Source organism: Phoca vitulina, unplaced genomic scaffold, assembly GCF_004348235.1.
Source record: "Phoca vitulina isolate PV1807 unplaced genomic scaffold, GSC_HSeal_1.0 scaffold3, whole genome shotgun sequence".
Lineage (NCBI taxonomy): Eukaryota > Metazoa > Chordata > Mammalia > Carnivora > Phocidae > Phoca > Phoca vitulina.
The window spans coordinates 93,362,477-93,388,712 of record NW_022589706.1 but is presented as its reverse complement, the minus strand read 5'-3'; the positions used below and the strand labels follow the sequence as shown (position 1 = coordinate 93,388,712).

General features: G+C 39.5%; 1 protein-coding gene across 3 annotated transcripts in view; it reads left to right on the top strand.

Moving 5' to 3' along the window:
- Positions 1-26,236, top strand: part of PDE5A (phosphodiesterase 5A) — a 143,279-nt gene that overhangs the window by 85,840 nt on the left and 31,203 nt on the right. For all 3 annotated transcript variants that reach the window (XM_032401105.1, XM_032401107.1, XM_032401106.1), the window contains exons 11-13: positions 893-952; positions 20,778-20,924; positions 25,872-25,997. In XM_032401105.1, the coding sequence (XP_032256996.1) occupies positions 893-952; positions 20,778-20,924; positions 25,872-25,997 (333 nt within the window). The remainder of the gene's footprint in view (positions 1-892; positions 953-20,777; positions 20,925-25,871; positions 25,998-26,236) is intronic.

Sequence of the window (26,236 nt, the reverse complement as noted above, 5' to 3'; positions counted from 1 at the left end):
AGACATTTTAAGTATGACCACTACCTCGGCTCAAAAGAATGCCTGAAATATTATCCCATTACTTTGAAGTTATTACTTCCGAAATTGGGAATTAAGGATTCTTACGTTAAGGTATAAGAAAATAGTAAGCCTGTCTTTTTAACTCTACTCAGGTAACAGAAAGCGTACTAGATTAGGAATTGAAAGCAGGGTCCCAGGCCTCCCTGTCCTCTCGCTAAGTGTGAGCTTGCTGCCAAGTCATGAGAACAGCTGTGCCTCAGTGTGCTCAGATGTTAACAGAGGGATTTATAGGCCAGTGCTACACTTCTCAGCTCTTGAATCCTAGGAGTGGGAAGGAATCCCTGAATCTGTAAGACATTACATTCTAGCCATGCAATTTTTCTTTATGAAATTCTACACTGGTTATGGGCCTCAACTGGGGGCCACTTGTAGACTACTTTCTTTCCAAATATCAATGTTAAAGTGTCAGTGTATGCAAAGATTTTTTTTTCTTGATTCTATACACAGGTTAAAAATAACTGAAGTCACTATTATTTTTTAAAAAGCAGTACAAAAAGAAAAAAAAGCAGTACAAAGTAAGCTTTCTGCCAAGGTCGAGCCAGTAGCATGGCTGATAAATAATGTGCTCTCCGTATCAACGGTGTCAGAATAAAAGTGAGACTTTCTCTGAACATAGGGAGTATAACTTTTTGTCTTCCGAAACACGCAATTGAATGGAAATCTGGGATTTTTTCTCCCTGTTCAAGAAAGCAGGAAACAAGATTTGACATTGTGGGGCGTCTAGTTCTGTCTCCAGGAAGTTTTAGCAGAATCTCAAGCTTGACACTGTCAAAGTCTACATTCGGTAGTCCTCTCTTGGATAACCTGTTTTCCTTTGTTTCTTGCCCTGTAGGTTCTGTCATATCACGCTTCAGCAGCAGAAGAAGAAACAAGAGAGCTGCAATCCTTAGCGGTAATGCTCCCCTTTCTTTGTAGAAGTGACTAAGTGCCGACATCTAATTAATACATAAACATGGTTCTCTTAGGATAACTCCTTCTAATAACAATGGTCCCATTCAATTAAATGTGGTAAATATTTAGATGGACATTCATAAAAATATTTAATCAATTCTACTTTCTTGTAGGGCCACAAAGTCACTGATGATAACAAAGCAAAAGATAACTTACTGACTTTATAATACATTATATGATTCTGATTTTTTTTTTTTTCCCAGTAATGTTACATCTTTTTTAGGCCAAAACTAAACTTACCTTTCAGTTCCTGGGGAAATGTGAACAGGTGACCTTGAGGTGGAGGCTTGGTAAGGGTAATGACAACAAAGATTTTGTAGTTTGTTGCCGATAACCTGCTCTGCCTTATCGGGAATTGAGAGTGATTTTAATGTCTGACCATGTGGCTTATGGAATGTTATTTGAAACTGGGTTCAAGTAAGGTCAGTTCCTGAATTCTCATTACATTTTTTATTTAGTATGTTATGAGAAAAAAACATACTGATATGTAAGTAGAATGTTAAATGTTCTAGGTCTTGGTTGAGATTAATGAAAATTTGAGGCACTTACACATTGACAACAAAGGCAAGTGGCCTTCCGAGTTGAAATTTACTTGGGACAACATGGAGAAGGCCTACACGAGATGTGACGAGAGTCTGTAAAGAATGAGGGAAGTGCGAACAGATGGTTGAGATTCTTCTCCGTTGTCATCATCAGCATAGCTGGCCACATGCCACCCTTCTGTGGCCTTACATACATTTCCTTATGTAATCTGCACAGCTGTGTTATGAAGGCCACCCTGAAGCTAGAGAAGCCAAGTTGACTTGCTCAAGGTCACACTGGCAGAAAGTGGGGGAAGTCAGGTGCAAACTCTTATGGTCTAGCTCATGCGCAGACCACTGTGCTGTTATGAGCCATTAGGGAGAGAGAAGATTAAAGATGATTGAAATGCTTTGACCTTCGTAATTCAAAGAATGATGGTGCCATTAACTGACAAGAGTGGAAATGTTAAGAAAGGGAAGTGGTAGGTTTGACCGAGAACGTGGTAAGTGTGAGGCGCTGGTGGAACCACCAGATGTAGGTCTTCAACAGTCAGCAGAGGCAGGACTAGCGTGGGGAGGCGCTGAATCAGAGATGGTGATTTGGAGGTCCCGCCAGGGGGTTTGGGGGATCCCATGGGAGTGGAGCAGTTGGGAGGGGGGTATGGAAGACTGAGGGCAGAACTCTTGGGAATCTGGGTTTCCATGGAAGGAGTAGGAAAGGAACCTGGCTGAGGTGGAGGAGTGGTAGGTGAGCAGGGAGGAAGATTTAGGATGTGGCAGTGGCGCAGAAGGCAAAGGGATGAGTTTCAAAGAGGAAGGAGGGCGCATCAGTGGTAGGAAGGTTGAGAAAAAGGACCGAGAGAAGGCTGCTGGACTCTGTGATCACGTGATTGTTGAGAAAGCAGCTTTAGGTGTAAAACTGCCGGAGGTAAGAGTGAATGGTGACAAAATGGAGAAAATGAATCATAGCCTAGTTTCAAAGGATGAGTTTTGTGTAAAAGAGGGAGTGGAGAAGTAGTAATGAAGGGTGTTGGCTGAACCGTGTGAAGTTTTTTGTTTTGGTTTGCTTTGTTGTTGTGTGTGCAGGGTTGCTCACAAGCTAGAGAACCAGCATGCTCTTGGACAGAGGGCGAAGGTAGGGGATCGGGTGAGTACAAGGCAGGGAAGAGATCTAGACATTGGAGCAGCCTAGGCATTGAGCGAGACAAGAGGGAAGGGATCATAACAATAATAGTAGGGGTGCCTGGGTGGCTCAGTCGGTTAAGCGTCTGCCTTCGGCTCAGGTCTGATCCCAGGGTCCTGGGATCAAGTCCGGCATCGGGCTCCCTGCTCAGCAGGGAACCTGCTTTTCCCTCTGCCTGCCGCTTCCCCTGCTTGTGCTCTCTCTCTCTCTCTCTCTCTGACAAATAAATAAAATCTTTAAAAAACTTAAAAAAATAATAGTAATAAGAGTAGCTTCATTTATTGAGCACTTACCGTACACCTGGCATCTCTGAAGTTCTCTGCATGTGTTAACTAAGTGTATTTAGTCCACAGCAACCCCATGAGGTCAGTACCCGTTAGCATTTGGAATTCGAGGATTTTGAGGTTGAGAGGATCTCAGGATCTCCCGGGTGGTAAGTGATGGTGCGAGTACTCAATCCAGGAAGCCCACATCCAGAGCCCACACTCCATTGCACAACACTGGAGAGGCAATGAGCTGGAAAGGAAGGAAGGATGAGAACTTACAGACGTTCTCAATTAAATCAGTAAGTAGGAAGTGGAGTATTTGCCAAGAACAGTTTAAGGAACTTGAGGTGATTTGTCCTGAAAGGTTACGCTTCTTCATTTGGGGTTAGCCTTATTCGGAGGCTATATGGGCTGTATTTATTTTGTTGACGATGGTATTCGAAGGAATGAGCAGTTTTTCAATTATTTACAAAGGTTTATAGGTTTTAAATATCTTTCACATCAGGCTTAATTGGCCTGTTTGTCTAATCCTCCCAGAATGATGAAGTTTTGAACTAAAAGCATACTGTGAGTTGGAAATTATCACATGGAAAGATACATCTTGAAGTGCTTGCAGGCATGGCGGGAGTGTTAAATCAGTTCTAAAAGGAGGGCAAGGATACACTCTGCCATGTGTTGTGTTAGATAAATAAAAACTAGCAAATAGAGCAACGTCTCAAGGTAATGCTGGAAAAATCACTTAGGTTATTAAACTTTGCTTTTCACTTTGAAAATAGCAGTCCTTCAGAAAAAATTTGGAAGTTATTTTCTCAGTTATTTTTATAATTTTAACAAGAGAAAAACCCTTTGGAGTAACTGAAAGTTGCCATATTGGAGTATTGTTCAAAACCATCTGTTGTTTCATTCGGAAAATAGATTTCTGGCAGCTGCATTGAGAAATTAAGGGTTATAAGCTTGTGGGTCGAGTTCTTTATTTAAACTGGTTGAAATTCAGCAACTGAATGCAATGCTGGTTTTCTAGCAACCGAATAAAAATTCCTTCACAGCCTCAAGTACACGGGTGTCTGCGTTATCCAGCGACGGCCGGAGTTGCTGCCTTTGTCGTGTATCTGATGATTTGTCTCAATTTAAAACCTAAAATAAATCGAAAAGCTGTCTAATGTATTCTTAACTTTTATTTTTACAAATTAGTTCTTGAATTAAATAATATACTTCAGGATGCTGAATATTTATGCCTGTGTCCAGAAAAGTTCTCTAATTACACCAGAAGTATAACAAAGTTGACAGGAAACTCAGAGTCCTTATTTTTTTTTTTTCCTTGTTTTACTTGAGTTTTTAATCTAATTTCTCTTGACTTAGAATTGGGTATCGCAGAAATAAGGCCTTAAACTAAGCATTCTACCATATACCTTTTAATGATCATTAGTCACAAGTTGATCACATAAAAATAAATGGACCCCAGCTGCCTGGTCATGGTTATTGAAAATTATTAGTTAAGATAATCAGAAAGTAATCAATGTTTATTTCCAGTAACTGGATATTTGATGGACTGATTGCCTTTTCTGCCTTCCTCTCTTGTTAGAGGGATAGTAAATAAATATGTATTAGAGTTTAGTTTTTTAAAATAAGCTTCTCAGTTTTGCCATGGAGTCCGTGCTTATTCAGTGCAGTCCGTAGAGCTTCTGCTTTATGTCAATTTCTGCAATCATACGTAATGCATTTAAAAGCAAACAGACCCTTTTGTATCCTGAAAGGTTTTCTGCATCAATATAGTGAGAGAGGAAGAAGCTGACTTCTTAGGCAGGATTTCTTAGGAGAGAATTTACTTCATCTTGACCTTAACCTTTCAGAGCCAGAAACGTCACATGAACGCTCTTATCAGGTGTGTGCGTGACAGGTGACAGCAGGAAAGGGCAGAGCTGCTCCCTGACCCAAATCTCTGATGCCTAAAAGTCAGTGTCAGAGTATCGATCCGATTCCTTGTATCAAGATGATCATCACATTCCCTCACTTTTTGGGAAAATCTGTATATGTATAGTCAAATTATAAATGGAAAATTTTGAGCCGATAATAACAGAGTTGGTGTTATGATCTCGATAACCAGTGTCACTGAACTGTAGTAACCTATGGCATTCAGGAAGATTCCTTCTTCCTCAAACAGGTGCTGGAATTACCCTGAAACCATCTGGGTCCTTTGGACTTCCTGTACACCATCAGTTGATACATTCATTTTTATAGGTGTCCACAACATGAACTGGGCTATATCTTTTCCACATTGGCAAGACTTAATAGATTCTGTTTGATTCTTCCTGCTTTCCTTTGGCAAGCTAATCTTATCTTTTCTGCTTTGATTTTCCTAGTGAATTACTTCCAACGGTAATCTTAGCTCCAAAGTATAGTGGTGCCGGTCTTGAACTTCTCATATACTAACTAGATGTTGACCAGATCTGCACTAATTATTCCTAACTGTAGTCATAAATTTACCTTGAAGGTTTTACTTATAAGCATATATACATTTTGTCAGAGTCTTGACATTATCATGTGCCATCGTTACATGGTTTTGAAACCCGTATGCTCATTATTTTTTACATTCTGTGCCTCTTTGCTATTGAGATTTATAAGATTACATTTATATAATGTTAGAAAGAAGGAAAAATCATAAAACATGTTGATGTAGTTATTAAAGAAAATATGCTAATCCAGTCCTGCTTTGCCTTATTCGCTTCTTTATTCTCTGTAAGATTTGGTTCTTTGAATATTCACCTCCCTTTGTTTAAGTAAATTTCTTTCTCCTATGCGTTTGGATTCACTTCCCTCTTAGAGAAAGATAAATTCTAACAAGCTTGTAAATGGTGTGGATTTTTTTTCTTTAAGAACATATTTTCTGTGCATGTTAAAAGTGGGGAAGAGAGACATTAGGCTTCTGTAAAGTATAATGTGATGACTGTCAAACGGCTTTATTCAGAGACCTGGAAACCAAACTGCTCTGCTCTGTGTAAAATGGTCCCCTGCTAGGTGGGGGATAGGGATCAGGGACTGATAGGGGGAGCTTAAACCCCTAACTGAGCATCTCTCCTTGTCGCTACCAATTAACTCCTCAGATATCTTACATTAATTTTATCCTTGAAGGTAATTTCCTTGAAGAATGGATCATTGAGGAAAATCTCTTTTCCTCCTAACATTTGTATTGAATAAACATCAGGAGTAATGTAACAAAATGCCTTTATAAAACACTGAAGCTAACTGGAAGAATTTGACATTTTATGGAAGACCAAGTTCAGTATCTGCTCTTCTATTCAAACTTATTTTAACAAATAACTTTCTGAATAAGGAGCCTTTTCTTAACAGTTGGCTGTTAGGAGTCGTTTTCGTAATTTTTACTTTCACTCTCGATATCTGATACTTCAGACCTAGGGCAGGTAGAATGCTTTTATAGCAGTGTGACCTTTTTCGTATAAAGATTATACAATTGAGCAGATTGTGTAGCCAGGTAGCCACATGTCTTTATTTTCTTCTGAGGTTACCAGAGACTTTGCCACAGGCTAAATATAAACCTTTTTCATGAGACATCCACCAAAAATAAGAAACTCAATAATTTTTAAATGATTCTTTTATTTACCTTACCCAAGTGTATTATTTTTCCATGGACACATGCTTTTTGGGCTTCAAGGAGACTATACACTTTATAAATAGTTTATTTCCTATAAAGTCTTATTTTTCTATTAAGTAAACAAAGAGGTACCCTCTACACTTGTGTAGAAGCCTTCATAATAAGAAATAGTTGGATAAAAAAGTCTGTCATTTGTCTTATGTAAGGCACTGATAATGCTCAGGATAGATTCTCTTTGATTTTAGAAAAATATGTGATTATATTAGCCAGGGTTCTCCAGAGAAACAGAACCAGTAGGTGAGAGATTTATTCTGAGGAATTGGCTCACACTATTAGTGGGGGCTGAGAAATCCAGCAGTCTGTTGTCTGCAAGGCTGGAGACCCAGGAAAACCAGTGGTATAATTCAGTGTGAGTCTAAAGGCCTGAGAACAGAGGAGCTGATGGTTGAAATCCGAGTCCAAGGGCCTGAGAAGATGAGATGAGATATCCCAATTCCATAGGAAGCAAAAAGGGGCGGACTCCTCCTTCCTCCATCTTTTGTTCTATTCAGACCCTAAACAGATGGATGATGCCCACCCATGCTGGGAAGGGTAGTCTACTGAGTCCACTAATTCAATGCTAATCTTATCCAGAAATACTTTCACAGACATACCCAGAAATAATGTTTAATTTGGGCACCTGCTGTCCAGTCGAGACAAAAAATTAACCATCACGAGTGACTAAAAGAAGTTAAACGTGTACTTACATTCTCTATCGTTGTGTTGTTATGGATCATGTGCAAACTAACATACTTGTGTCATTGCACTTTTTTTTTAATATTCTTTTTGTTATGTTATGTTATGTTAATCACCATACATTACATCATTAGTTTTTGATGTAGTGTTCCATGATTCATTGTTTGTGTGTCATTGCACTTTAAAAACTATGTATTTCAATTATTTTTCTTAAAGATTTTATTTATTTATTTGACAGAGAGAGACACAGCGAGAGAGGGAACACAAGCAGGGGGAGTGGGAGAGGGAGAATCAGGCTTCCTGCAGAGCAGGGACCCCGATGCGGGGCTCGATCCCAGGACCCTGGGATCATGACCTGAGCCAAAGGCAGACGCTTAATGACTGAGCCACCCAGGTGCCCTGTATTTCAATTATTTATGTGTGTATCTTCACCACCAGCCTGTTCTTGAGCCATCATTATCACCATCATCATCATCATAGCTACCATTTAGTGATGGCTTCACAAGAACCTGGTTTACGTACCTTGTTAAATGATTGAATGAATGAATCAATCAGTAGATTCTGGAAAATCAGGACTTTTAGAGAGCCTATACTCTAGCATGAAATAACACAACTCAAGCTCCTTCAATATTCAACAAGATTTTGCTTGCTTTATTCCTTAAAATGATTATGAAGCTAGAAATAATTTATTAGTTGATGACATATATAAAGCTTCATGGGTCTGGAGAAGAACTAGCTTCAACTTCCAGCTCTGTGATCTCAGACAAATCTGTGACTCCTTTGTGTCTCAGTTTCTTTATCTGTAAAAAGAGGATAATAAAAGAATTTACCTTGCAGAGTTGTAGTGACTGGAGTTCCTGGTACATATGTCCCCAGGAAGTATTAGTTATTGATAGTAGTGGTAACAGTGAGAGGAAAATCTGTTCCCAAAATCTAGTAGTAAGAACAGCAAGATCTTGATGTGTCCTGTCATGTTCCATGTCTTTTTGCCTGAGCCATTCTAATAATGTGCACTTCAAGGAAGTATACACTCATTTTTTTTTTTTTTTAAGATTTTATTTATTTATTTGACAGAGAGAGACAGCAAGAGAGGGAACACAAGCAGGGGGAGTGGGAGAGGGAGAAGCAGGCTTCCTGCAGAGCAGGGAGCCCAATGCAGGGCTCGATCCCAGGACCCGGGGACCATGACCTGAGCCGAAGGCAGACGCCTAACGACTGAGCCACCCAGGCGCCCCTACACTCATTTTTTAAAATTAGTTTAAGTGGAACAAATAGGTGAAAAATCTGGACGAAAAAAGCCCCATGTGTCCTAAGAACATATGGAAACCTTTGTTTTTAAGGTATAACCAGTTCTCTACTTGAAGGGAGTAATCTAGAATTGACCATTTTAGGTAACTTCTTGCCAGAGTGGCTAAAAAGTGGATTTGGGTCATTGCTTTCCCGTCCTGAGTTTTTTGGAAGTGAATGAATCAAATTTTAATGAGACTTAAGACAAACTGAAGCTGATTTTGAAAAAATTACAGTAATGAAATATTTATTGTGCAGATGAAAGGAATTTAAAATTTCTTAAAGCAAATAAAATTAATAATTGATGTATAGGGTAAGCATATATCTGTTGTTTCTGACACAACATGGTTCATTATTAATGTTAACATATTTATTATAACTCTTTGCCAAATTAAATTACATTTAATATTATTGAGAACTAGTTAGGTGCTTGATGATCACAAAAAGATTTTCATTTACACATTTATATTTGCCTCCTACTCTATGTGGACATTATATTAGGTGCTCCACATGACAGTAAATAATAAGTCTCTACCCTCTTAGAATTTGAATAGTGAAGGACTATATACAATATATACTATAATTATTCAATATTATATGATTATAGCCAGAAACAAAAAGCTGCAACTTTAAAGTGTATGGCATTGTGAAATTATATAATATAGAGACATTCTAAAATGAATGGTCTGGGATATGTGTAGTTTTTCATGTAAGAGATGTGGCAAGTCTGTGATTTCATCCTATACTGTAATTCAGCAACCTGCAGGATAAGATTGCATCTAGGTTTTGGCTACATTAATCCTTCAAGAAATAGAATGTTTGGATTTGCAGTCAAGATCCAGAGCTCACTGCCTTCCACAGACACACCAAAACTACAACTACATATAAAACAACTATCTCTGAGAATGACCTGAAGACTAGCAGAACTAAGATTTTACAGAACTAAAGATATAAAGAAGAAGTCACATCAAGACAACCAGGGGAGGCAGAGATGCTGTCTACTCAGGACCCACACCCCCCCAGCATGGCAACCCACAAACGGGAGGATATCGCAATTGCAAAGGCCCTCTCTGAGGGACAAGGGTCCAGCCTCCATATCGGGCTCTATGACCCAGGAAACCTGCACTGCAAAGATGAGCTCCCATAACATCTGGCTTTGAAAACCACTGGGGCTTAAGTCCAGGAGAGCCAGAGGACAGTAGGAAACCAAGACTCTGCTCTTAATTCAAGGGCATGTGCACAGTCTCACTTGCTTTGAGTCCCAGAGCAGAGGCAACAGTTTGAAAAGTGCCTGTGTTACGTGTGAATGAGATTCATGGACTAATTTAACTGACTGAATTTAGGGCATGGAACTAATTTGGGGATCTGTTGGAACTTTCTGCAGGGATAGAAGTACTGGTGGATGCCATTTTTTTCACTCCCCTTTACCTAGCAGCTCTGAGTAGCTGCCCTACCTAGCAGGTGCTATTTTGACACTCTCCATCTCCAGTGCTAGCACCACTTGCCCTGCCCTGGCATTTCCCTTCAGACTTGCCGTACCAAGCCCACCCAGCCTGGCCTGTGCTCCTTCCAAGTGGCTCCGCCCCACCACACCTGATGGGTGGCCTCGGGGACAATGGTACTGCCCCAGGTAACCTCACCCTACCACAACCAGTGGGTGGTCCTCCACCCTGCCATACCAGAGGGGATGGGTGACCAGGGGAGTTTGCACTACAGGGTCCCACATGACACCTTAGCCATAAAGCCATAGCCATAAAGCCATAAAGCCACTCCTTCAAGACAAGGAGACATAATTGATCTACCTAATCCATGGAAGCGAACAGAGAATCAGGCAAAATGAAGAGACAGAAGGATGTGTTCCAAATGAAAGAACAAGATAAAACTGCAGAAAATAAATAAGTGAAATGGAGATAAACAATCTACCAGATAAAGAGTTCAAAGAAATTGTCATAAAGATGCTTATTGATCTTGGGAGTAGAATGGATGAATACAATGAGAACTTCAACAAAGAGATAGAAAATACAAAGAGAGCCTATTGCATTGAAGAATACAATAACTGAAATTAAAAATACACTAGAGGGAGGGGCACCTGAGTGGCTCAGTTGGTTAAGCGTCTGCCTTCAGCTCGGGTCATGATCCCAGGGCTCTGGGATCGAGCCCTGCATCGGGCTCACTGCTCAGCAGAGAGCCTGCTTTTCCCTCTCCCTCTGCCTGCCACTCTGACTATCTGTGCTCTCTCTCTATCTCTCTGTCAAATAAATAAATAAAATCTTTAAAAAAAATAATAAAAAGGACTAACATTTTAAAAAAATACACTAGAGGGAATCAACAGAAGATTAAATGATGCAGAAGAACAGATCAACTTCTCTAAGACAGGGCTGTGGAAATCAACCAATCAGAACAAAAAGGAAAGAGAATTTTTAAAAACTGAAGATAGTTTAAGGCATAAGATCAAGCATATTAACACTCACATAGGGGTCCCAGAAGGAGAAGAGAGTGAAAAAGGGACAGAAAACCTGTTTGAAGAAATAATGCCTAAGAACTTTCCTAACCTGTGAAGGAAGAAAACATCCAACTCCAGAAGTACAGAGAGCCCCAAAAAGATGAACCCAAAGACACCCACACCAAGGCACATTATAATCAAAGTGTCAAAAATTAAAAGAGATCATCTTAAAAGCAGCAAGAGAAAAACAACTAGTTGTATACAAGGGAGCCCCTATAAAACTATCAGCCTATGTTTCAGCAGAAACTTTATAGGCCAGAAGAGAATGGTATGATATATTCAAACAGCTGAAAGGAGAAAAACAAAACCAAGAATACTCTACCTGGAAAGGGTACCGTTCAGAATTGAAGGAGAGATAAGGAGTTTCGTCAACAAACAAAAGCTAAAGGAGTTTATCACCAGTACACTGGCCTTACAAGAGATGTTAAAGGTACTTCATTAAATAGAAAAGGAAAGGTCATAATTAGCAATAAGAAAATTATTAAAGAAAAAAAATCTCACTGGTATGGGTAAACATATAGTAAAGGTACTGGGTCAACCACTTATATAACTATTAATGGAGGTTAAAAGACAAAAGTAATAAAATCATCTACATCTACAATAATTAGTCAAAGGATACACAAAATATGTGTAAAATATGATGTCAAAAACAAAACGTGGTGGAGTAAAAATCTAATGGTTTAGAATGTGCTCGAATTCTAGTGACCATCAACTTAATATAGACTGGTATAAACCTAGGACGTTGTATATGAACCTTATGGTAACCACAAATGAGATACCTATAATAGATACACAAAAAATTGAGAGTAAGGAATAAAAACATAACACTAAGGAAAGTCACCAAATCATAAGAGAAGAAAGCAAGAGAAAAAGGAACAGAGAAGAACTACAAAAACAACCAGAAAACAACAAAATGTCAGTAAGTACATATCTATCAATAATTAAATGTAAATAGACTAAATGCTCCAATCAAAAGAAATAATGTGGCTGAATGGATAAAGAAAAAAGACCCCCTACACATTACCTACAAGAGACTCACTTGAGATCTAAAGACATACACAGACTGAAAATGAAAGGATGGAAAAAGATATTCCATGCAAATGAAGCAAAAAAAAAATAAAACACAACAAAATAGACTTTTTTAAAAAGATTTTTTATTTATTCGAGAGAGAGTGGGGGAAGGAGCAGATGGAGAGGGACAAGCAGACTCTGCCCTGAGTGCAGAGCCCAACATGGGGCTCAGTCACAACTCTGAGATCATGACCTGAGCCAAAACCCTAGAGTTGGATGCTTAACCAACTAAGCCGCCCAGACTCCCCACAAAATAGACTTTAAAACAGATTGTAACAAGAGGAAGAGAAAGGCATGACATAAGGATAAAGGGATCACTTCAACAAGAGGGTATGACCCTTGTAAATATCTGTGCACCCAACATAGAGGCAGCTTAATACATAAAACAAATATTATCAGACATAAAGGGAGAAATTGACAGTAATACAACAATAGTAGAAGATTTTAACACCCACTTACATCAAATGGATAGATCATCCATACAGAAAGTCATAAGGAAACATTGGCTTCAAGTGACAGATTAGTCAAGATGGGCCTAAATATATACAGAGCATTCCATACAAAAACAGCAGAATACACATTGTTTTCAGGTGCACATGGAATAGTCTCCAGGATAGGTCACATGTTAGGCCAAAAATATGCCTCAATAAATGTAAGAAGCAAATATATCAAGCATCTTTTCCCACCAGAACAGTATGGAATTGATTTCTAAATCAATTACAAGGAAAAAAGTGGAAAAAAACACAAACATGTAGAGGTTAAAGAATATGCTACTAAACAACCAATGGGTCAATGAAGAAACCAAAGAGGAAATCAAAAAACTCCTAGAGACAAATGAAAATGGAGATACAGCATTCCAAAATCTATGGGACATAGCAAAAGCAAGTCTATGAGGGAAGTTTAAAGCATACAGGCCTACCTCAGGAAACAAGAAAAAGTTCAAAAAATAATCTAACTTTATGCTTAAAGGAACTAGAAAAAGAACAAACAAAGCCCAAAGTTGGTAGAATGAAGGACATAATAAAGTTCAGAGTGGAAACAAATGAAACAGAGACTAAAAATCCAATAGAAAAATCAATGAAATGAGGAACTGATTCTTTGAAAAGACTAACAAAATAGATAAACCTGTAGCCATACTCATCATGAAACAAAACAAAACAAAACCAGAGGGCCCAAATAAAAATGAAAATTAGAAACATAATTAGAAATGAAAGAGAAGTTACAACAGATGCTACAGAAATGCGCCTGGGTGGCTCAGTTGATTAAATGAAAATTGGGTCAATTCTTAGAAACATAACAATTTTCCAAGACCCAACAACAAAGAAATAGAAAATCTGAACAGACCAATTCCTAGTGATGAAATTGAATCAGTAATAAAAAAAAAAAAAAACCTCCCAATAAACAAAAGTCAGGACCAGGTGGCTTCACAAGTGAATTCTACCAAATACTTAAAGAAGAGTTAATACCTATCTTTCTCAAATTGCTACCAAAAAAAAAAACACAAAAAAACAAAAACCAATGAGGGCAAAGAAATGCTTCTAAACTCATTCTATGAGGCCAGCATTACCATGATACCAAAAGCAGGCAAAGAACACCACAAAAAAAGAAAATTATAGGCCAATATTGCTGATGAACATAGATGCAGAAATGCTTAACAAATATTAGCAACCCAAATTCACCAGTACATTAAAAGGATCACCATGATCAAGTGGGATTATTCCAGAGATGTAAGAATGGTTCAATATCTGCAAATCAATCAATGTAATAGACCACATTAATAAAATGAATGGTAAAAATCATGTGATCATCTCAATAGATGTGAAAAAAAGCATTTAACAAAATTTAACATGCACTTATGATAAAAAACTCTCAACGAAGTGAGTAGAGAAGGAACATACCTCAACATAATAAAAGCCATATATAACAAACCCATAGGAAACATTATACTCAATATGGAAAAGCTGAAAAGTTTTTCTCTAAAATTAGGGATAAGACAAGGATGCCCACTCATGCCATTTGTATTAAACATTCTAAGTCCTAGCCACAGAATCAAGCAAGAAAAATAAATAAATAAAAGGCATCCAAATTGGAAAGGAAAAAGTACAACTCACTATTTGCAGATGACATGGTACTGTATATAGAAAAGTCTAAAAACTCCATCAAAAAACTAATAAATGAATTCAGTAAGTCACAGGATACAAAATTAATATACAGAAATCTGTGGCATTTCTGTGCATTAATAACAAACGACTAGAAAGAGAAATTAAGAAGACAATCCCATTTACAATTACATCAAAAAGAATAAATACCTAGGAATAAATTTAACCAAAGACATAAAAGACTTGTTCTCTGAAAACTGTAAAACATGGTGAAAGAAAGTGAAGACACCAGTAAATGGACAAATCTACCTGTGTTTATGGATTAGAAGGATTAATATTTTTTAAAATGTCCATAGTACCCAAAGCAATTTGTAGATTAAATGCAATCCCTATCAAACTACCAAGGGCATTTTTCACAGAACTTGAACAACTAATACTACAATTTGCATGGGACCACAAAAGACCCCGAATAACCAAAGCAATCTTGAGAAGGAAGAACAAAGCTGGAGGAATCACACTCCCTATTTTCAAACTATACTACAAAGCTAAGTAATCAAAACACTGTAGTACTAGCACAAAACAGACACATAGACCAATGCAGCTGAATAGAGAGCCCAGAAATAAACCCGTGCTTATATGGTCAATTAATCTTCAACAAAGGAGGTAAGAATATACCGTGGCGAAAAGACAGTCTCTTCAATAAATGGTGTTGAGAAAACTGGACAGATACATGGGAAAGAATGAAACTGGACCACTTTCATAAACCATGTGCAAAAATAAACTCAAAATGGATCAAAGACTTAAATGTAATAGTGGAAACCATAAAATTCTTAGAAAAAAACATAGGCAGTAAACTCTTTGACATCAGTCTTAGCAATATTTTTTTGGATCTGTCTCTTTAGGCAAGGGCAACAAAAGCAAAAATAAACAAATGAGACTATATCAAACAAGGAAGGTTTTACATAGCGAAGGAAACCAAGACAAAAAGGCAACCTAGTGAATGGAAGAAGGTATTTGCAAATGCCTTCTCTAGCTGAGAAAGTCCTACATGGCATCTTCTTCCGATAGGATGTGCTTCATCTACATTGAAAATCTATACTTTGGTGTAGCCACCTTCATGAATTTCCTTAGCTAGATCTTCTGGAGAACTTGCTGCTTCACCTTGGACTTTTATGTCGTGGAGATGGCTTTTTTCCTTAAACCTCATGAATCAACCTCTGCCAGCTTCAGACTTTTCTGCAGCTTCCTCACCTCTCTTAGCCCTCAGAGAATTGAAGAGAGTTAGGGCTTTGCTCTGGATTAGGTTTTGGCTTAAGGGAATGTTGTGGCTGATTTGATCTTCTATCCAGACCACTGAAACTTTCTCCATATCAGCAAGAAGGCTGTTTGACTTTCTTATCATTTGTGTGTCCACTGGAATAGCACTTTAATTTCCTTCTAGCACTTCTCCTTTGCATTCACAAGTTGGCTACCTAGAGCACGAGGCCTGGCTTTTGGCCGACCTTGGCTTTCGACATGCCTTCCTCTCTTCCTTCATTTGAACACTTAGAGGCCATTGCAGGGTTATTGATTGGCCTGACTTCAATATTGTTGTGTCTCCGGGAATAGGGAGGCCTGAGGAGCGGGAGAGATGGTGGAAGAGCGGGTTGGTGGAGCTGCAGAACACACACAACATTTACCGATTAGGGTTTACCGTCTTATGTGGACACAGTGTGTGGTGCCCCAAAATACTTACAGTAGTAACATCAAAGATCCCTTATCACAGATCAGCACAGCAAATATAATAATAATGAAAAAGTTTAATATAGGTGACATAGAGACACAAAGTGAGCAAATGCTGTTGGAAAAATGGTGCTGGTAGACTTCTTCATGCAGGGTTACCATAAATCTTCCATTGGTTAAAAAAACAAAAACAACAACAACATCTGCAAAGTGCAGTAAAACCAAGTGTGCTTGTCCCTCACTGAAGAAACCAAAATCAATCCAGAACCCTAGCTGCGAGGGAGTCAGAGAAATATGTTTTTGAGCTTTCTAGACTCTTCAGAAAATGAAGGCTCACCAGCAGAAGGTTGAAATAGATGCTAACGGAGCCTTGCTATAGTATCTACCAAAGAGATACACCGGTGAATGTTTCCCTGGTGCAGCTGGGAAAGATGAGAGAAGAACTAGCTATATGAAAACTTGGGGGGATGCATTCTAGGCAGAGGAAAAACGGTTAAAGAGGCCTGGAAGTGAGAAAGAGTATTAATTAACCTAAAAAACAAATGACAAAAGTATCAACCTCCTCCCAAAGCCTCCCCTACAAAAATACAAATGGCAATTTCAAGAAACGCAAATTTTCATTTAGAGCATTAATGCAGTAAGTAGAGATGCTACCACATACCCAGTCTAATCCTCCGCTACACGCACGCAGAGGCTGTGGTCCTCTATTTAGCCAAGAGTTGTGGAATACCCCTTCTCTCATGTGTGAGGAAGCCTGACAGTGACATGAATGTGGAATCGAGCATGAAAAACACAACATAACCGTAACAGCTAAGGTGCACCCATCCATTTCCCTTCACTGAGGAGAGGGTCCCAGACAGAGATTGAGCCCTGTACAGGAAAGTCACTGGTAAGATTCAGATGCCACCTACAGGGTGGTATTTTGTTCCAAAGTGAGAAGGCAATAAGAGATCCTGGAGTCCTGTGGCCAGAGAGATAAATATACTATATATTCAGAATATTAAACCTCAGAGACATTCTAACCCAACCCCCTCATTTTACAGGGGAGAAAATAGAGAGGTTGGACATCTTGTTGAGGGTGAATAAAGTCAATGGAATAATGGGACTAGAACCCTTAATAGCAAACATACCTTTTTTTTAAAGATTTTATTTATTTATTTGAGAGAGAGAGTGGCGGGGAGGGGCTGAGGGGGAAGGAGAAGGACAAGGACAAGCAGATTCCTCACTGAGGTTGGAGTCCAACATGGGGCTTGATCTCATGACCCTGAGATCATGACCTGAGCCAAAGTCAAGAGTCATCCACTTACACGACTGAGCCACCCAGGCGCCCTGCAAACATACCTTTTTACCATGTGCTTCACTTTGCTTTAAAGTTGTTCTTTTTATGATCATTATCTAATGCTGAAACGTGAATGTGGTAGTTAATCTAGCTAATTGTGATCAATTTAATATTTAGCTCCTTATCAGTCAGATGGTATTCAGAAAAACTGTTTCCAAGTTAAGAACACTAAGAAATTAAAATATTTTAAAAACTCTGAATACTGCTTCCTTTAACCCAATCCAGCCCTACTCCCAAGGATATGTTTAGTTCCACCCTTAGCGAATTTCACTTGCAGGGTTGGTTGTGTTTTTTAAAAAATTTGGCAAAAACGGTGAAAACGGGCCAAAGCATTAGAAATAAAGGGTCATAAAAAGGTGCCTTAGATGAAGAATTTCCTCTAAAGTGTCATGGAAGCTAAACTAGTTTCTTCATTAGTTTGAGTGGCAGATCCAATTACAGATCTCAGAAGAAAAATGAGATTATACTACTGACCTGTTTGCCAGATTGAATCTTTAACCCACTGAGCTTCGTGTACTTTTGGCATTCCATATTTGGTTAATGTGACACAAATTAAACTCCCAACTCTAGAAGAGCTTAACTATATTTGAATTAAGCGATAAAATATCTAAACGCTGTTGCTTGAGGACTCAGAGGCATTATGCTCTTTAGAAGAATAAGCGGTATTCTGTGGGATTCGATGATGGCAGAGTTGAATTGGATTATTCAACCATAGGACACATACACATTTATAGCACCTTATGGCTTTACAAAATCCTTTATTTTAAGATTTTATTTATTTATTTGACGGAGAGAGAGAGAGCGAGAGCAGGAACACAAGCGGGATGGGGGGGGGGTGCGGCCAGAGAGGGAGAAGCAGGCTTCCCGGTGAGCAGGGAGCCTGATGTGGGGCTGGATCCCAGGACCCCGGGATCATGACCTGGGCCAAAGGCAGATGCTTAACGACTGAGCCACCCAGGTGCCCCAGAAATAACATATTTTTAAAGATTTTGTAAAGTGAGAATTCTGAACCTCTGTATCACTGAGCAGGAGGTTCGGAAGGAAAACGTTTGCGCGTCCCCGCGGGGTCAGCTCCGAAAGGCTGCGTCGCGGTGCGGGGTGACTGAACACGCACAAGAAAAGACTGTCTTCCCTCTGTAGAGAGGTTGGGGATTTGAGTGTCAAGGAGAGAGGCGCAAGCTGTATTGGCCCTCGTTATCCCATCCCGTAGTGTCTAGAATATCCTTTGTGGAAGGAAAGAAAGAAAATTTCTTCTGTAAGAATAACGACGCCCTAAGGAAAAAAAAGCATCTGTTGTCTGGTCGAGTGCAGCCCGCTTCAGGGAAGCAGCTGCAGTCTGCTTTGAGTTACAGGGTGGGCTCATTCCCCCCTCTGCACTGGGGGCTTGCACCGCAATTGACTGCTGCCCTCCCTGCTGTCGGAGGCCGCTGTAAGCAATGGAGCCCCTTATCTAAACATGTCCAGTCCTCTCTTCCTCTGTTCCAGCCCACGCAGTAGCCTGTGGAACTGTCTTAACAGAATGCCTATTTCCTCGTGCCCGTTGGGCTTGGGAAAAGAGTCTTAGTCTGGACTATGAAGAGGGTGACATTAATTTAAAGTTTAAACGTGTCCGATATATGTAAGTACAATGGGAAGGTCAAGAGAGCAGGAAAATGGGCAAGCGCCCCAAGATTGGTAGGGGGAACCAGTGGATTGCTCCGTCAGATTTTATTCCTTTGGCCTTTTTGCTTCGGAAATGATGGAGGTAAAGCAGAGTAGTGATATCCTAGATGCTCCTAGGAAAACAGGGGTTTGGAGGGAGTCAAGGAAAAGACATTAAAGGGAAGGAGCCGGGTTCAGATTTCCTAATTTGTCTTCCCTCTGCCTGGCACCAAGTTAAAACCTCTTTTCATCAGGTGAATCGCAGCCCAATCTGGCTAAAGCAGTTGAAGGGCTGGCGAGGAAAATGGTCAAGGGGGTGGGGGGTGGGGGTTCCTGCAAGTTCTGATGCCCACCGCATTTCCAGCAGGAAATCTGAGAGAGAAGCCTGATAGCTCTGCGCAGTCCGAGGGAGCCAGGCACCTTGGCTTTGGCCAGTGTTACTTCATGAGAATTGGGGCTCGGAGTGGCCTGATTTCTCAGAAGCCAGAAATCCTTTTTTGTTGTTGTTTTTGTTAAAAATCTCCCAGTTTTTAAACAGTATAACAGATTGGAATGCACTTGCCAGGTCTGCAAGTTTTCCAACTCAGGTTCATGGGCTTCACCCTCCTTGGTGGTTTTGGGACCTTAAAACTAGAACTTATGGCTTATATTAGGTGAAGGGAATAGGATTTTCCCCTCTCACTCATTTAATAAATGTTCCATGTTAACAGTTACCAAAGCTGTATCCATCAGTAGCCACGATGGATATAGGGATGTGTAAGATACAGTCCTGCCTATAGATCCCAGGGAACTTAGGAGACAGATAAACAGGAAATTACATTACAGTGAACTTCCTGTAATTAAACAGATATTCCCAAGGTGGGGTCCGCGCTGAAGGGCATTTAACCTTTCCTTGGATGTGAGCTGTGCCTTAAAGGAGTCCATCTATTAAAGAGAGTAGGTGCTTTGTAGGAGGTACAAATGAACAGTGACGAAAGGGAGCAAGGTATATTTGAAGAAATTGCAATTATTTACTGCAATTAAATGATTATCAAAACCAAGGATATTAATTAAAAGACAGATTCCCCTCCAGAAAACAAAACTGGCTTCTCAAGACCCATCTCAGATTTACTGAATCAGAATCACTGAGTTTTTTTTAATGGGCACCCTAGGTGAGTCTTACTATCAGGCTTGGGTGAAGTACGTTCTGTTCATCTCCACAGTAGAGATTGTGTCAAATCTGAAAATAGGATAGTCTGCCTGGATTAACCAGCTGGGCTACTCCGGGCAAGGCAGCTAGCCTCTTTGTGCTTACGCTTCTGTACTTGAAAAATAGAGCTAGAGTATCCGCTTAGTAAGATTGTCTTGCCAATTAAGCAGAAAATACTTAGAACATTATCACTATCCTGCTCACCACTTGATCCCCAGCCCATAGTATTGGGATAGGTCCAGAATAATTACTCAATAAATATTTGTTGAATGACTAAGACTGGAGAGCTATCAGGGGCCAGAACCCTGGAGTCCTTAGTTCTGCTTACTGTTCTAGGTACAATCTCCGGGCAGCCAGCCTCTCTCCTCCACCTAACCTACCTGGAACCATATTAGTTACCCCCCAAGTGACTCATTTAAAAAAAAAAAAAAAAAACCAGAAGTAGCTCCTTTATCAAAAGATTTCTAGGGCGTACATTAAAAAGAAAAAAGAAACACGATGTGCTATTTCCCTGTAGTAAAGTGAGAAAACTTTGTGAATCACTGCTGCTATATAAAATTAACAGCTCTACCTCATTTTGTTCTTCTCTCTTTACCTAAGGCCGCTGTGGTACCATCTGCTCAGACGCTTAAAATTACTGACTTCAGCTTCAGTGACTTTGAGCTGTCTGACCTAGAAACAGCACTGTGCACAATTCGGATGTTCACTGACCTCAACCTTGTGCAGAACTTCCAGATGAAACATGAGGTAGGAATACAGTCCTGTCCTTTGGAGGAGAGAAAGAGAGAGGGTGTGTGTGTGTGTGTGTGTGTGTGTGTGTGTGTGTGTGTGTGTATAAGAGAGAATTAATCAATATTACTGTCACCTAATGCCTACCTGAGATTTTTAAAGAAAAATGATCAACCCTAAAAAGACATTTGTTGGGTTCTTACTAGTTGCCAAGCACCAAGCTGAAGAACAGGGGAGAGTACTTTCAACAGTGGGAGCAGGGTGTGTGCAAAGGCAGGATGAGAGAGTGGGGCTGGGGCTGCAGAGCCCTGGCGGAGGGAGGGAGGGTGGTAAGGGAAGCAACTTGGAGAGGAAGGTAAGAAGCAAATCGGATATAACCCTGTAGGCTATTCAGAAGAATTTGGATTTTATCCTGAAAACAATGGTGAGTCACTGAGGAGTTGTAAACACGGAAGTAACTTGATCCGATCGCAGAGGTTATGATAACACAGTACTGAGAAGGACCAAAACAAAGTGAACTTCTTTGGAAATGAGGGAGTACAGGCACTTGATGTGAGGCCAAGCTTGTGGTTTGAACAGGGGTTACCCATATGGGGGGGAGGATGAAAACTGATTTTAACCCCTGTTGATTACATTATTAACCTCTCAGAAAACAGCAGGGCTTCGATCAGTATCTTCTAATACCCGTCTGGAGATACCAGGGAATAGCTATGTATAGCATCAAAGAATAAAGGAGAAGAGAAAGGATTGTTTGGGGGAAAAAATGTAGTAATTTGCCTTTAGAGTTAATTTTTTTCTGGTCAATCAAATTTCTAGTCTTCTTATACAGATTTCCTGTCTGGAAATTTAAATACCTTGGAGGCCTCTACTATTTAGCAATCCACGAATTCATAAAATTAAACTTTATTAATATATACAGTGTACCGGGCACCATGCTAAGCCTTCATTTCAGCAAAGAGTTGTCCCTGCTCTCAAAAGCCTCACAGTTAGGAACGAAAAGGAAGGGCTAATATAGCTAGGTTAATACAGTGCCGTTGTTGGTATTCTTGGGGTATTCTTTCTTAAATATAGCCGAAGTTTATATGACTCTTGGGTGAAAACAAACAACAACTGTCTATGTACTCTAATAATACTTCACTCTTCTTAGAGCCATGTTGATTAAAGGACATCATGTTACTTGATTATTTCAAGAAGCTCTCAAGCACGCTTCTCTGGTTATTATTGGCCCTCTTTGAAATTCAGATAGCGTGAGAAGAGTAGAAAGATCATGGGTTTTAAGTTGTAGCTCTACTAGTCATTAGCTCTTATTTCCTTAAGGGATTCATCTCTCAAATTCTCCATTTCACAGTCTGTTATGACTTCCCCAGTGGGAGTCTTGTAAGAATGACACACGCATCGATGTGACTGTATGTACGCATGTGTATATAGGTATACTCCTATCTCCTATGACGTTTTGCTCCTTATTGTATCACCCCATCAAGTTTCTCTACTGTAGGTTATAGGGCTCATTTTTAAAAGCCTTTTCAATTAATGGACTAAAGACCTCATTTAGAGCCAGTTCTCAATGTGAAACTCAGTTCAGCTTCTTGCTGGTTGCATGACCTTAAAAATAAGCAAGACAGCATTTCAAATCCCTTTCCATTCTGAGATTTCCCATATGTTAAACTAGTAATGATTCCATTGAAAGAGCCCAGCCAGGACAAAGGAATCTGATCCTTATACCTATTTATGAAGTTTTTAAAAGTTGATTTATTTCTTATTTCTTAAAAACCTATAAGTTTTCAGATAGCACATGAGTGTTGGATATGATGGTAGTCATTCAGAATTTTTTTTTTAAATATTTTACTTACTTATTTGAGAGAGCGCACGTGCACGTATGAGCTGGGGGAAGGGCAGAGGAGAGGGACAAGCAGATTTCCCCGCTGAGCAGGAGCCAGACTTGGGGCTTATGACCTGAGCCGAAGGCAGACACTTAACCGACTGAGCCACCCAGGTGCCCCAGTCACTCAAAATTTCTTTAGCAATCTTTATTCTTCCCTTTCCTTGAATTTTTGTTCATTAGGCAGGTATTTTTCTTTAATGTCTCGTTCATTTACTCTCCTTTACTGTTTGAATAACTACTATTCTGATTCCAGCCAACATCAACTTGAATACCACGGTCATTCTGATTGGCCTTCCTGCCCTAGTGACTCTCCTGTCGTGTTTATTTGAGATGTTGTTGTCAGTATAATTTTAGGGTGATAAAATTTTTAAAATGTTATTGCTGGAGAGGATGTTGGCATCATGAAGCTGCCCCGACAAAGAATCTTTCCTACTGAAAGATCTGTCAAATCTTCATGTCTCTTCTTGGCTTCCAAATCTTGAGTTACTCTCCTACAAACATGGCAACCATTGCTCTTGCTGACCTATGAAACAGACTCTTGACTTTACTTGAACAAATCTGCATGTGCTGTGCGTATCTTCACCTTCTGTCTTTCACATGTCATGCATCTCCTGAATGGACCCCACTTGCAAGGCTGCTCCACTTCTTGCCACAGCGCACTTTTCTCGTCCTCAGAGCCTGACTCAACCCCAGTTTTGACTTCATACCACTTGGAATGCTGTTGACAATTTGTGGTCTCGATTTTATTTCTTTCTTTTGTATGTGCACTTTTATTATTTTCACTCCTGATTGAGATTCTTGAGGGCAGAAACTGAGCTGTTTTCTGGTTCTTCTCTTTCTCCCAGAGCATCTCGAGTCTGCCACTCAGGACATAGGAAGCCTTTGTCATTGTTGGAGACTGATCAGTGTATTGAGCATGCTCCCTAGAGTCATCCACATTGTACCTAATTATTCAGTAGTCCCGTACAAAAGACTGTATTGCAGATTTGAACATGCCAGGCACATCCACCAAGCACTGAGCTGATCTGACTGTAATTTTCCTAAGTGCTGTTAACATCCTGATAGACCTATAAATACACGGAACAAACTGATGGTTACCAGAGAGGAGGGGGTTGGGAGAATGGGCAAGATGGGTGAAGAAGAATGGGAGATACAGGCTTCCACTTATGGAATGAATGAGTCACAGGAATAAAAGGCACAGCATAGGGAATATAATCAATGATACTGTAATAAGCTTGTATGGTGATAGATAGTAGTTAAAATTGTGGTGAGCAAGGCATGATATATAGAGAAGTTGAATCACTATGTTGTGCACCTGAAACTAATGTAACATTATGTGTTAACTATACTAAAAAAAAAAAAAAAAAATGTTTTTAAAAGATTATCCTGATAATAGAATCCAAAACTGTACTTAAATCTAGTTCCTAACTACTGTATCCATTGGATTACCCAGTTCTCTTAGGCCCATCTTATTAGAAGCATAATAGAATAATCCGTCAGGAATTAATATTTCATAGAGTCATTTTGGTCACTATTTAACATTATATGATATATGTACATATTTAATTATATCTACAGATTTATGATTAGTAAAGAGATATATCCATCGGTTAAATTTCTGGGTTTTCCTGCTTATTTTCCTTGATTCTTTAATTCATCACCGGTAATTTTCTATAACACTTCATAGTTTCTAAGCATATCCAAGCAAGTTTAGAGCTCTTACTTAAATTCTGCCAATAAGACAAAACTATCAGCTTTCCAGCTGATTTTGTTCAGAAATGGTCATGGTGAAAGGAACTGCACTGTACTTGGGATTAACGAATGTCAGTCTTAGACACACAGAAATCCTCTGCTAAATAGGGTGACTTGGAGATGCAAGAGCTAAGGGACATTCAGGTTGCTTGTTATCAGAATTCCCTGTGAACTGCATTATAGAACAGGAACAAAAAGACCTGAAAAGAAAAGGAGGGTTATGAAAGCACTGATTTTCTACCAAATCCTGTCTAAGCAATTTCTACCAACAAAGAGGAAACCTTGTTTTTGGCCTACTTCTGCAGCCAGTCATTCTGTGTTGAATATTGTTAGAGCAACATTCTTTTCCCTGGTACTTTTTCCATACCCCAGGGCGATGCTCTTTGTGTTTGAAGTATCTCCAGTGATATACGTAGGAAGAAGCACATATTTATTTTTACAGATCCCCCAAAGTATAGTAAATCATTCAGAATTGAAGAGAGGCAGACTCTGATGCTAACACAAACAAAAAATAACTATGCTGAGGGCCCATGAGTCTCTGGGGACTTTATTGAATACACTACTTAGAAGTTGAATTAAACCCAGCTTTTGAGATTTTCTGAAGTCTGTCTTCTTTTTTTTCCCATCTTTTAAAATAAATCTTTTTCATAGGGACCCCAGGGCTTTATTTTGCATATATATTTTTAAAAATTACTTCTTGGTAACCAAGCAGTAACTCTGCCTGAATACTTAAGCGTCGTTTAAAAGGGACAAAAGACCTGCTGATTGCCTCAGGACTTGGGAGCTCCATTCTGTGCTTGGCCGCTTGCTCTGTATCTCAGCGCCCAACCCACCCGCTCAACCTTGCACCCTGTACCTTTGCAGAACTAAAAACTGGGAGCATGAGAAGAACTTGAGAGTGGCTATTTCCATGACTTTCTAAGAGTGAATCCATACATAGCTGACTATTTGGATTCTCCTAATTGATGGCACATGGACACAATATCTTTTAAAAAGCTAGTCAGTGCCCTCCCTACCCCATGCCAAAAATACCTTCCTTAAGGCTCTCTTGCCTTTTACGTCTCGTTTAGTTAGCACGGTGGTGAACATGGTGGGCTCTGAAGTCCAGCTGCTCAAGTTTGAATTTTAGCTCCTTCCTTTACAAGCAATGTGACCTTGGGAGAGTTGCCACTCTGAATGTCCATTTCCTCATCTGTAAAATTATCAGAGTAGTAGTGCCTGCCCTAGAGTCCTGAGGGTTAGAGGTAAAGGCTTTGTACAGTTCCTGGAACATAGTAGATATGTGTAAATGTTAGCAAGTAGTGTCACTACTTATGCTTTTTTTCCTAAAGGTTCTTTGCAGGTGGATTTTAAGTGTTAAGAAGAATTATCGGAAGAATGTTGCCTATCATAATTGGAGACACGCCTTTAATACAGCTCAGTGCATGTTTGCTGCTCTAAAAGCAGGCAAGATTCAGGTACTTTCTAGAGCTGTTTTTATATTTAAGACCTCTTCTTGCTTTGGTAGTAAAATTTACAGCATATTCTTTCAGGTTTTTTTGTTGGATGTGCACTAATGATGATTAGATTAATGTTTGTTGCCACTTACAAAATAAATGACATCTTGTTAATTGAAGACTAGAGTGGCAAAATACTTAGTTATTAATTTTCCTTCACATGTAATATATATGGCATATTTTTAAAAATCCTTAAAATA